The 11,739-nt window shown below is 51.3% G+C and overlaps 4 protein-coding genes across 4 annotated transcripts; 2 read left to right on the plus strand and 2 right to left on the minus strand.

Moving 5' to 3' along the window:
* Nucleotides 1-448: 448 nt before the first annotated feature.
* On the plus strand, nucleotides 449-1,467 carry AYO20_11557 (hypothetical protein; the record flags this gene model as incomplete). The annotated part of the gene is made up of 3 exons (XM_022649804.1): nucleotides 449-489; nucleotides 568-1,364; nucleotides 1,439-1,467. The coding sequence occupies 3 exons, from the start codon at nucleotides 449-451 to the stop codon at nucleotides 1,465-1,467; spliced, it is 867 nt and encodes a 288-aa protein (XP_022494226.1).
* Nucleotides 1,468-2,003: 536 nt separating this feature from the next.
* Nucleotides 2,004-6,493, minus strand: AYO20_11558 (hypothetical protein; the record flags this gene model as incomplete). The annotated part of the gene is made up of 7 exons (XM_022649805.1): nucleotides 2,004-3,689; nucleotides 3,813-3,885; nucleotides 4,668-5,123; nucleotides 5,195-5,547; nucleotides 5,632-6,133; nucleotides 6,188-6,363; nucleotides 6,422-6,493. 7 exons carry the CDS (start codon nucleotides 6,491-6,493, stop codon nucleotides 2,004-2,006), a joined length of 3,318 nt encoding a protein of 1,105 aa, XP_022494227.1.
* Nucleotides 6,494-7,228: 735 nt separating this feature from the next.
* On the plus strand, nucleotides 7,229-9,773 carry AYO20_11559 (acetoacetate-CoA ligase; the record flags this gene model as incomplete). Its single annotated transcript, XM_022649806.1, has 8 exons — nucleotides 7,229-7,465; nucleotides 7,515-8,132; nucleotides 8,198-8,233; nucleotides 8,290-8,367; nucleotides 8,419-8,543; nucleotides 8,606-8,670; nucleotides 8,725-8,874; nucleotides 8,935-9,773. The coding sequence occupies 8 exons, from the start codon at nucleotides 7,229-7,231 to the stop codon at nucleotides 9,771-9,773; spliced, it is 2,148 nt and encodes a 715-aa protein (XP_022494228.1).
* Nucleotides 9,774-10,144: 371 nt separating this feature from the next.
* AYO20_11560 (hypothetical protein) lies at nucleotides 10,145-10,761 on the minus strand (the record flags this gene model as incomplete). The annotated part of the gene is made up of 3 exons (XM_022649807.1): nucleotides 10,145-10,183; nucleotides 10,261-10,487; nucleotides 10,572-10,761. The coding sequence occupies 3 exons, from the start codon at nucleotides 10,759-10,761 to the stop codon at nucleotides 10,145-10,147; spliced, it is 456 nt and encodes a 151-aa protein (XP_022494229.1).
* Nucleotides 10,762-11,739: the final 978 nt, after the last annotated feature.

Here is an 11,739-nt window from a genome sequence, read left to right on the forward strand (position 1 = left end):
TTTGAAGGGGTTTGACCCACAATTCCGGGCGTCCACCAAAAAGGCGATGAAAAGGTTGTTTCCTCCACGGTCCGTGGTTGATGAAATGGTGACGGAGAAACACACAATGTTGGTCTCACTAGTTATGCAGGCGAGGAATAGGCCAGGGGAAGAGGATATATACACAAGAGTTCCTCTACGTTATACAATATGTAAAAACATCTGGCGAAATTCGGACAATCGAGAGTGGTGGTTTGCCTTCTTGTTGGCCGTGTTGGGCGAAGCCCGGAACTACAGCTAGTATCCGGCCCGAAGCTGGAGACAGTTTCGACCGAAGTTTAATGCAAGGAAGGGGTTGTGTCTTCACTGATATTGTTACATTGGACACGTCTGTTGCAATACGTTATATATTGTACATCTTTTCACCAGATAGATTTTATATAGAGTGCTGTAGGCTAATACATGCACGATGGTAAGAATTGAAGGTCGAACCTTCGTGGTCTCGGGTGGGTGAGTCAAAAAAATTTCAGCTTCCTGTGTTTTTTGGATACAGTGTGTCCAGTTGTATCTGACACAGGTCTCCCTCAGTGCGTCCGGCCTGGGTCTCGGGGCTGTACATGGGATAATCAAGTCAGGCGGCTCGGTTGCAATCCTGGACCAAAACGTATCTGCTGGGGACCTGATCGTCAAGGACCTCACGGCAGAGTGTTGCCGATTCTATCAAACAGACGTGTCATCAACCGACAGTATTGCGGCCGCTGTTTCTGCTGTCAAAGAATGGACCAAAGCCAGTGGGCGTCCACTCGGCGGCGTGGTGACAGCAGCCGGCATTGGCATCCCGACCCCTGCAGTGGACCAAAGCGGGCAGACGCCCCTGAACATTCAGAATTGGGACAAAGTCTTCCAAGTCAACGTTCGCGGCAGCATAGACCTAGCTACACAGCTGCTGGTCGGCTGGGCCAAACCCATGACCACTACAAAAAGCGAGAAGGGATCAAATGCTCCAGGATCTGGCGAGCAGCAAGGCGACACAGACCCCGACCCTGACCATGACCGGGGCGCAATCATCTTTGTGTCATCAATTGTAGCGTTCGAAGGCACGTCGGGCATGAGCGCATACGCCGCCTCAAAGGGTGCCATCATCGGCGCCGTGCTTCCACTGGCAAGGGATTTGGCCGAGTACGGCATCCGCGTGGTGTCCATAGCCCCCGGTGTGTTTCAGACACCACTGTATGCGCGGCTTCCGGAGCCTATTCAAGCGCAAAATGAGGGCGCTGTGGTCTTCCCGAAACGTGCAGGAGAGCCTGGCAAGGACTTTGCGGCGCTCGTCAAGCACATTTTCGAGAATGTTTATATCAACGGTACGACGTTGAGACTAGATGCAGGTATGTGTGCATGTACAAGGCTCGGGTGGATGGATCCAACCAAGCATTACTATTTCTAACATTGCTCATCATAGGACTGCGCATGCCATGGCAAGCCGCATGAGTGATAGGAAATAGGAGTGCAAGGCGAAATCGAGAACACGTATCAGCTACTAGTGACGTGGACTTCGTGGATATGTCAGAGGGTTCCATCACCCCCCCCCCCCCAGGCCCAGACAAACCATGTATATAAGGCATTTCTCTTGTGCCTCGCTGGCAGCAATTGGCATTCTCTGAAAAAAGCACAGTAGCGTGTGATATTTTGTTTTATAAAGACAGAAACAAGTCTATAGGAGAGTTGGGGAATACTTTGCCCGCGGTTTGCGGCTCTGTTTCCGTTACGCGCTTTTCAAGATTTCAACGACAGCGAGCCATGCTGAATGGGTCTATACCTATACTTTTTGATCGGCTATAGCTGCCTTGAGATTTGGTACAGAACACATTTCCTCAGCTTTTTCAATGGACCACAGGTGCCATTCCCGGAACACTGAAAGGTTCTATTCATCGCTACTTAGAACCAATGGAAACAATCGCCATTCCGACTTCGCTCACATTTGCCCTAGATGGTCCATCCCTTCTAACCGCAACAAGATCAATGACTCAAGCCTGACCCAGCCGACCGGCTAGATGCAGTGCTGCGATATACCCAAAGGTCATGGCTGGGCCGATACTACTTCCTCCACCTGGGTATTGGCCTCGCATGATACTATTATTGTCGCAACCCACGGCGTAAAGACCCTTGACGACGCTGCCTTCCTTGGACAGTACTTGAGCGTTCTGGTTGGTGGCCAAACCATACATGACGCTCACGTTCCCTGGGTACAGAGGAAGAGCATAAAAGGGTGGCTTGCGAATCGGCCCCAAGCTGGAGTTCGGTTTGACGGCGGGGTCGCCGTAGAATTGATCGTAGGCGTCTTCGCCACGATGGAATTGAACATCCCTGCCCGTCTTTGCGTACGTATTCATGTCCTCCACTGATTGTTGTAGGTTTGCCACTGGGATCTTGAGGGTCTCGGCCAGCTCGGGGATCGTTTGCGCCTTGGTCAGATAGCCCCTGCGCAGGACGTTGCGATTCCAGTAGGGCCAGGGCAGCGCCATGCCCATGCCGTAATTGCGCAGGTGGTCCGCGTCGGCGATATAGTAAGCCTTGTTGATCTGGAGGGAGTGCATTTTCTTAACAAAGTCCTGGTAATTTCGCGACTCGTTCTCGAAACGCTTCCCATCCTCGTCCACGATGAGTGATCCCGGCTTCGTCCGATCGCCCGCAAAGTGCGGGAGACAGCGCGTGCGGCCGTCGTCATACTGAAGCACAGAGATCGGTGCGTAGATGGCATTGTCTTCGTTGGGTGGTGGGAGATATCCTCCGGCCTTGAGGCCCAATCGGATCCCGTCTCCCAGGTTTGTCTTTGGCACAGCACTCCAGTCTTGAGGCACAAACTCCTTACCTTCTTCAGACCTGCCGAAACCTCCAGTAGCAAGGACAACGCCTTTGGAAGCCTTGATGGGAATCTGCTTTTCTCCATTGGCAACGGAGAGAAGCACCCCCACGACGCGGTTGTCTTCCATCAGTGGCCCCGTCACTTCAGCTTCAGTTTCCAGCGTCACTCCTGATTCGATGGCAGTGAGGAGCAAACGACCAACTAGAGCGTTGCCACCGACCATGAAGGACCCTTTTCCGTAAACGAGCAGGTCAAGAACCCAGTTGGCACCTTTCTTTGCCGTGTGGACCAAGTTGGATACCGAGCCAAAGGGATTTTGCAGAATTTCCGTCTCCAAGGGGCTCACCTGCATCGACCCAAACGCCTTCATGCCCTGTAACGTATAACGAACATTGCGCAACTCCTGGCCAAGTAGTCTGCCGTTGAAGTCGACTGGTATGATTGTACGACCTTTGGACGCGGCGTCAATATTTGGCCGGTAGTCAGGCAGCGTAGTTGCTTGAAATTTGACGGCGGTATTGGCTTCCATCCATTCCACCATCTTTGGGGCCGTATTCAGATATGCCTCGATGTTCTTTTCCGCACTCGCAAAATGCGTAGGACCAAGAACACTGCGCAGATACGTCTCGGCGGCAGTTTTGGTGTCTCGAACTCCTATAGTAGGCTGGTACTTGTTCACTGGGATCCACGGAGCACCTCCAGAATAGGCCGTCGTCCCACCGAAAAACCTTGTCTTCTCAAGCACCAGGACCTTCAAGCCATTCTGGGCCGCGGTAACTGCGGTGGTCAGCCCCGACGCGCCGGATCCCAAGACCACTACGTCGTATTGGAGACCAGCTGAGAGTCGCTGCAACCGAATTTTGTTAGATATAATTTCAGTAGTCCTTCCAATCGTCCAAGGCTACGTATAGAGAGAGAAGGGCGAGAGAAGCGAGTGCAAGTACATACTTCGTCAAAAGTGGTATCCAACCTCTTTCTGTTCGTCCACCAAAATAGCAGTGATCCTGCGACCGCCGTACTCCGTTTCAGCTGGGTCCTCGACGCTGCGAAATTCATAGTTCGGGGGTGGCTTTTTTCTAAGTTGTGGCGGTCATGGGATTGGAAAGGGTTCACACGGACGTGCTGTAAATGTTTTGTTGGCTTTGTGACCTCTTCAGGACCAGAGGCAGTGTGGATGAGATGCTTTGACGCGCGCTGTATTCTAATCCCTGGTCATTAGGGTATAGAAGCTTCAGACATTGGGAAGAAGTGAACGAAACGGAGCAAACATAAAGGCGTCGAACCCAAGAGCGAATCCGACCAACCGGGAGATCCTACTGTGCCGAAAAGGTGGAGTATTCCTCACATATCCAGACACCTAAATGCCCGGGACTGGGTCTCCGAAATCCAGGGGGAACTACCTTTTGCTGGTTTGACTTCATTGGCATCGTCTGCAGCAACAGAAGTCGACTTGATACGATGCGGTTATTACATGGAAATGATTGAAATGAAATGGCCAGCGGTGACTATCACACAGGATAGAATCGGGCCACTCAAAGGAAAGCCTGAAGGGAGCCAATGAGCAAGAGTTTAGATATTAAAATGCTTGATTTCTCTATACAACAAGGATCTTTCAGTCGGAAGCAGTGGCTACGGACACCACTAATGGCAATTTTGTTAATCCGAAGAACGCTCTTGTATCTTCGATGAAGGCTCTCTTGTCAAAGCCCGGCGCAAGCTCGAAGTCAAACGCTGGTATAAGTCTGCACGATGCAATGTTAGTCAACATTTCTGAAGTCCAGCTCCATGACCTGGAAGGGGGGTTTGGGGACAATATCCGACATACTTATACAAGAACAGCCGGATCTGTAGTAGTGCCAGCGGTTTCCCGATGCAAGAATACGTGCCCAATGAAAACGGTATGAAGGCTGTCGTGTTATGAGCACCCTCGAACCCAGAGCCTTCGATCCACCGCTCCGGGATGAAATCCCATGGCTTTTCGAAGTTGCGCGGATCGTGGTGTACTGTCCAGGTCGGCACGCTGACTTTGGTGCCCTCGGGGATATTGATTCCGTTAGGAGTCATTATTCCACCTGGTGTGTTAACTACCCTCTGCATGCCATTTGGACCAGAGGGTAACAGTCGTAGGGCTTCGTTGATGCAAGCATTCAAATACGGAGCTCGCTTCCAGTCTCCGAGCCTTGCAGCCTCGAATGGTTCGTCTGGGGAGAAAATCGTGCGACACTCCTGTCGCAGTTTTAGATATGCTTTCTTGTCGAGGAGCAGCCAATACATAGCAGAACTATGAAAAAACAATCTCAGTTCCCAGTATAATTTATCGTAGGGGGTGGACAAATCTGGGGAGGACTGTACGTGATAGCAATACTCGTGGTATCGCTTCCAGCGGCGATGACCAACCGAGTTTCGGAAGCCAGGCCATGGGTGCTCAACTTGTAGGCTGGATTTCTTTCCCCGGCCGACATCAAGAAACCGAGGACATCAATCTCAGCTGAGCCCTGGCTTTGCATCCGTTCCGACAACTTTTCTTCGCTAAAGGTTTTGAATTGCTCGATCTGAGCAAGTTGACTCTTTTTGAGTGGCAGATATGCGAAAAGCGGCTTCACCCAAGATACTTCAGCCAGGGAAGCAACATGCTGCAACGTTGCATGGATGAACTCGACGTAGAAATGGCCCTTTGCATTTTGAACCGCGTGGAAGTCGACATTCTGGCCTTGTCAGAGAACAGGATCAAAAAGTCCTTCCTGCTGGACTCGGTCATGATGATTTCGCAGGGATGCAGAAGGACTTACAAAGGCAATCTTGCCAGTGGTATCGACCAAAAGACGCTCAGACCACAGGGCGAGATCAACTCGCTCTTTTGATTTCGCAGCCCCTTTGAATTGCGTTATCAGCTGTTCCAGGATGTTCAATATACGGCCTTCGTACACTCTCAGAGCTCGGGGTGTGAAAACCTCATCCCAGATTTTACGCTGAGATTTATGCTTTTCAAAGTCGCGAATCTCGATGAGCGATTGGACCACGTCCGAGTTCAAGTCCTGGTACCACGGGCCCTTGGGAAATCTTGACTTGTTGCCGTGAATGATTGGGATGAAGCTCGGATCTGCGATGGAGATTTCATTGGGACCTATGCGGACGAAATCGCCCAGCTCTCGATGTTGCTTCATCATAACGTGAAGAGTGGTCCCACGATTAGCATCAATGTAGTGTCTCCATTTCGTGAGGGCCCGCAGCTTTTCACCCGGAAATTTGCTGAGAGGATTGAGATAGAGCCGATAGAATGCAATCGAGACACTAAGTCAGGTTAGCATGCTACAGTCCCGGCGTACTCTGGCTCCCAGTTCCTACCCAAGCGTGCAGAAATACAAAAGAACCGCTTTCACCGGAGCCCAGACCCTGATGTGGGAGACCGCAAAGTTGGTGGAGAAATTACTCCAGACGAAGAGGAGCACGCCCAACACCGCGGACTGGAGCAGGAAACCAATGGCAGTAGGTTCAAATCTCTTGTAGAAGACATGAGCCAACTAGCTCCAGGTTAGATATCGCATCGAATGCCAACAGTGGAGAGAACCCTGAACGTACAAACCCCAACGCCACGGCGACAAACCCGACGTGCTCATGCTCGATAAAGGTCAATGTGCGTAACACTGTCATTCTGAGAATCTGGGATCGAGTGGAATTGACATCAGAATTGCGACAGAAGGATTTGGATCAGATCCTGGGGATAACAAAAGGCCTAGAATGTTTTCAGGTGGCTCGGGGATAAAGTCTTCTTGGTGCCTTCCTTCTCCGGATGCGCCTCTCCGCAAGAAACTCTTTCCCAGACTTCGGGCTTCGGAGGAGTGGCGCCAATGTGGAGCGGAAGACTGTCTTGCCCACTCCGATTGGCTCGGAGAGAAGCCCCTTTGCCCCGAGTACGTCCCCACCCCGAGTTGTGCATACATGCATTGTTGTCTTGGAAGTTTTCGGAAGAAGAGAGAGCTTCCTAGAGCAACATGGCTACAGGCTCCTTATGTAGTCTCGCACGGTAAATTGACGCTAGCAGAAAAGCTCGTTCTAATGCCCCCGGAAAGCTTTCCATACTCAACAACATACGACTAAATCAAGCCGGCCTCTGACACCGCAGCTACTAGATGGCTCCCTTACTGACCCGCCGCGGCCGTAAGGAGCAACATGAAGTGCGGATCCACGAGCTGAATACCCCCGGGGAAGGAAACTGGATCCAAAGACACATTTGACCTCCACCAACCAGAACTATGCAGCTGCAGAGCGACTTCTGTCGACTCGTCGCTCATAAATCTGGCGTCAGGGCTACCAGGGTTAATTTCAGGAAGGCGTTGGCACTACAACGACTGCTTTGAGCTTGAATAACATTTCCTCGAGCAGGAAATGGCCAACGTTGCTGCACCACGCAAGCTATGGCAGAATGCTGATCCGACGCAAACAAACATGGACAAGTTCCGTCGCCAGGTTAACTCGAAGCGACGACCTGCGATGAAGGACTATGCAGAACTCCATGCATGGTCAATAGACCCTCGTACAGCATCCGACTTTTGGGCCGACCTCTTTGAATTCGAAGGCCTCGCGAAACATGCGCTGCATATCAAAGGCTCGGTGCTGCCGCAGGTAAGCATGCTCCACAAGCCTCGGTGTCGATAAACTGACCATAGTCCAGGGAGCAGCCATGTTTCCGCCGCCGCATTTCTTTCCCCAAGTCCGCATGAACTTCGCGCAGCATTTGTTGAATGTGGACTCCTTGAATCCCATTGTTATATACGCCGTGCCTGAAGGAGCAAAGGCCGTACGAGCTATCACGCGGCAAGAGCTACGTGAACAGGTCACGGTGATAGCGGACGCTCTGAGGCAGGCTGGTGTGAAAAAGGGAGATCGCGTGGCAGCCGTCATTTCCAACTGCTTCGAGACCATTGTGGCTTGTCTGGCCACCTTGAGCATTGGGGCACTGTGGTCAACTTCATCACCAGACATGGGTACAGAGGGCATCATGCAGCGGCTCGAGCAGATCGAGCCCAAGATTGTCTTCTTCGAATCTTCTGTGCATTACAACGGAAAGCTGCGCTCCTTGACCGAGAAATACGAACAATGCCTAGGCCGGCTTCGAAAGGTGGCTGATTTCAAACGCGCGGTGCTGATCATTCGCGATGAGCCCTATTCCAAGGAACAACCCGACAGCACGACCTGGGATCGCTTCTTGAGCACAGCAAAGGGCCGTCCACTGACTTTTGAACAACTGCCTTTTAGTCACCCTGGATTTATTGTATATTCTTCTGGAACGGTGAGTTCACATCTTATGCTTTTTCATCGAGTACGTCATGGACCTCTTGACTAAGAGCATCACAGACCGGCGCCCCCAAATGTATAGTTCACAGTGCGTGTGTAAGTCAATCAGAAAGAATCACGCGAGAGCTCTGGAGACTGACGCGTGATATAAGGGACTCCTGATGCAAGTCAAGAAAGACTACCTTCATCTGGATGTGCGTCCAGGCGATACAGTGTACCAATATACTACGGTGAGGGACATTCCTGTCGTGCCGGAAGTGATAACACTGACAGTAGAACAGACTGGATGGATCATGTGGGCAATGGTTCTGTGTGGTCTTTCCTACGGAGGCAGTGTAGTCGTATATGATGGCTCTCCGCTGTATCCGGACCCGTTGGTCACCCTTCGCCTGGTGGAGAAGCTGAAGTACGTATGAAGCAGAAGACCTAGAGATCGGTACAGACCACAGTCGCTGATATCGCGCCCAGAATATCCTTGTTTGGCACATCTGCCAGATTCTTGACCGATCTACAGGAGAGAAACATTTGCCCTAGTACGTCTGTTGCTTCCCAGAGGTGGCCTTCATACATTGACACTCTCACCTTAGAGCAAACCAATGATCTTAGCAGCTTGCGAACTGTATCTTCGGCGGGCTCCGTCCTTACAGCAAGGGTATGCGAATGGTTCTACGATGCCGGGTTTCCTGACACAGTGCATCTTGTGTCTGGCAGTGGTGGCACAGACTTGGCATGTTCTCGTAAGGACCACCATGACATCCCAATCGATGCTTCTAAGGTCTAATTTTGCTCTTCTCCAGTCGTCTCTGGAGATCCCACCAGTCCTGTCTACTCGGGAGAGATTCAAGCCCCCGCTCTGGGGATGGCGATTGACATACTCGACAGCGCCAAAGATCACCCCATCTCTCTCATGAATACTGGAGTGCCTGGCGAGTTGGTTTGCCGTCAGCCATTTCCGTCCGAGCCTGTCGAGTTCTGGGGCACAGATGGGAAGACTAAGTATCAGAAGGCATATTTCGAGCGATTCGGAAACAATATCTGGACCCAAGGCGACTTTGTTTCGTCGTCGCCCATAACAGGCGGTTTCACCATGTTGGGCAGAAGGTCAGTCTTTCAGGACGGAGGGAAACCGTTTCCTTCGTCAACATCCCCAGGCTCAAGTGGATCGTTGGTACATATGCTGACCGAGGAAATACAATCCAGCGATGGTGTGCTCAATCCCTCCGGTGTACGATTCGGCTCGGCGGAAATCTACCAAGCGATTGAGAAATTCACAGAGTTCGAAGAAACCATATGTGTCGGTCAGCGTCGTCCCCAAGATAACGACGAGGCTGTGATTCTGTTCGTCAAGATGAAAGACTCACAACATTTGACAAAAGCCCTGATCGTCTCCGTCCGCTCGGCCATCTCGACTTCGCTGAGTCCTCGCCACGTGCCAAAATTCATTTTCGAGGTTCCGGAGATCCCTTACACCATCAATGGCAAGAAGATTGAACTTGCAGTCAAGCAAATTGTCTCTGGCCAAGTCATCACGCCATCAGGGGCCGTGATGAACCCCGAAAGCCTGAAATTCTTTGAAAGATTCGCCCACGACTCGTACTTGAAGCAGCAAGTGGAAGAGCCAAAAAGCCGGCTTTGAGCGATGGAGTTTCTTATCCTATCACTTACGTATTATTTTTTAGAGGGTGGAGACTGCTTGAGAAGACACATGTAAAGGCAAGGAGTCGCTGATAGAAAGAAAACTCATTGTTGATATAGGAGTCTGGATCCAGAGAGTGATAGCATTTAGATCAAACTCATGGTGGCTTGTGTTTTACTCTTGTTCCCCTATCAAAGCTGCTTTACTCGTTTCGATAATCTATTTGCATGCATCATGATGAATCATGATATTCGAAACCACCATATTGCCGGCCTTCAATAGGCACCAGTAAGCATCTATGCACCAGAACGTTCGTTTTTCATCGGACAAAATCCGTTCTTTTCGTGCGTCCAAGAAGTACTATATCTTGATCATTCACGAATGAGAGCACGGTTGACAGGGGCAGAGTCCTGGAAAACAAATCAGTGTCAAAAGAACAAACACAGATGATCGGTTTGTGGCCAATACATCAAGGTTCAACACTCACAGCCCAGACTTGATACAGCGTCAGTTTGGGAGAAGAGCCTGTAGCGCCTTCGACGCCCAATCGTCCGGCAAACTCGCCCTCGACGCTCTTCCCGTTGTTGAAAGACATCTCGACGTGTCCGATTAAAGACAAATCACTGCCTTCTAGGTCTGCCGAGAAGACTTTGAGGACAGCGTGGCGCCGCTCCGTCACAACTTTCCAGGCACTGTCTCTCGACCCTCGAATCTCTGTTGCACGGCGTCAGCGAGCTGGACTGGACCTGGACCATGAAGTCTAGCATAACACGAAGGATTTGGTGCGAATGAAATGACCTTCTTTGCCGTTGAAGAAATGGCCTCCAAACTCCGCACGGCCGTTGAGTGCGAAGATCTCATCTGCCAGAACGTTGCCCACGCTGCTGTCCTGTGTGTCGAGCAGCTTGAAAAACCGCGAGATCAGGTCTTTGATCGCGGGATTGATTTCAAACGAGGGCCACTCCGTGGCCTCTGTGTTGTACACCATTGGCGCGTCGACACTTCTGTCATTTTTGCTTTTAGGGGTGCAAAATAGGGCTCGGTAGATCGTGGGTGGGTGAGCAGAGCAGCACAGCACTCAGGGTTCTGGCGCCTTTAGATCGTGGCAGATCGCTCCGCAAAAATACGGAGGTCCGGCCCATATTCGGCTGGCATCAGAATCATACATCTCTGGTGTTGAAGCCTCTTTTACTAAGGGGGATGTAAAGCGTTATTGCCGTTCCGGCTCGGCGAGCGTCTTGTTGAAAGTTCCCCGAGGCCGGAGGTTCTCCACCACCGCAATCATTCCGACAGGTCTATCCAGAGGCCCTCTCCCTTCAGAATCTCATTGTGTAGGTGCGAAAGAAGCTTGACACATGAGATCTGATCTTCGGGTGGCTGATCCCTCGAGCAGCGTCACAGTGTTCCTCATCTCATCGAGCCGTTCCAGGATTTTACTGGTGACAACCTATTTTCGACACTTTCATCCCCTATCAGCGCAATAAGCATAGAATCCTTTCTGATGAAATGCTCCTGCATGCCATTTTCTTCGGCGCTTTTGGATATCTCGACGATCACCCGCTCAAAGAAAGCCCCTTCGGCTTGGTGGTGGAAGGCCAAAAGCGCATGTTTGACGTTGCTCGGAGCCTCTTTCACATCAACGCACAATGGAACAGGAGCATAGCATTGGTACAGACGGCACTTTTACTCAGCTCCTGGGGCCCCTATGACTTGAAAACAGAGGTCAATGCCTACTGGGTCAATCAGGCGACGCAGCGTGCCATCGAGGGAGGATTCTTTTCGTCCAGTCTACCAAGTACAAGCGGGTGGAAACAATTCGGTTGAGAACAGTCCGGCTGAACCACGAGACCTTCCTCTTCATTCGTGCTTTCGTTATAGCTTGGTCTGCGGCATGCGACCAGGCCGCCTTGTAACAGAGAATATGACTTTCCTCAAGACCCTCCCTTCCCCCCCCCCCCCCCCCCCG

The sequence above is a fragment of the Fonsecaea nubica genome (assembly GCF_001646965.1).
Source record: "Fonsecaea nubica strain CBS 269.64 chromosome Unknown Scaff165, whole genome shotgun sequence".
Taxonomy (NCBI): Eukaryota; Fungi; Ascomycota; class Eurotiomycetes; order Chaetothyriales; family Herpotrichiellaceae; genus Fonsecaea; species Fonsecaea nubica.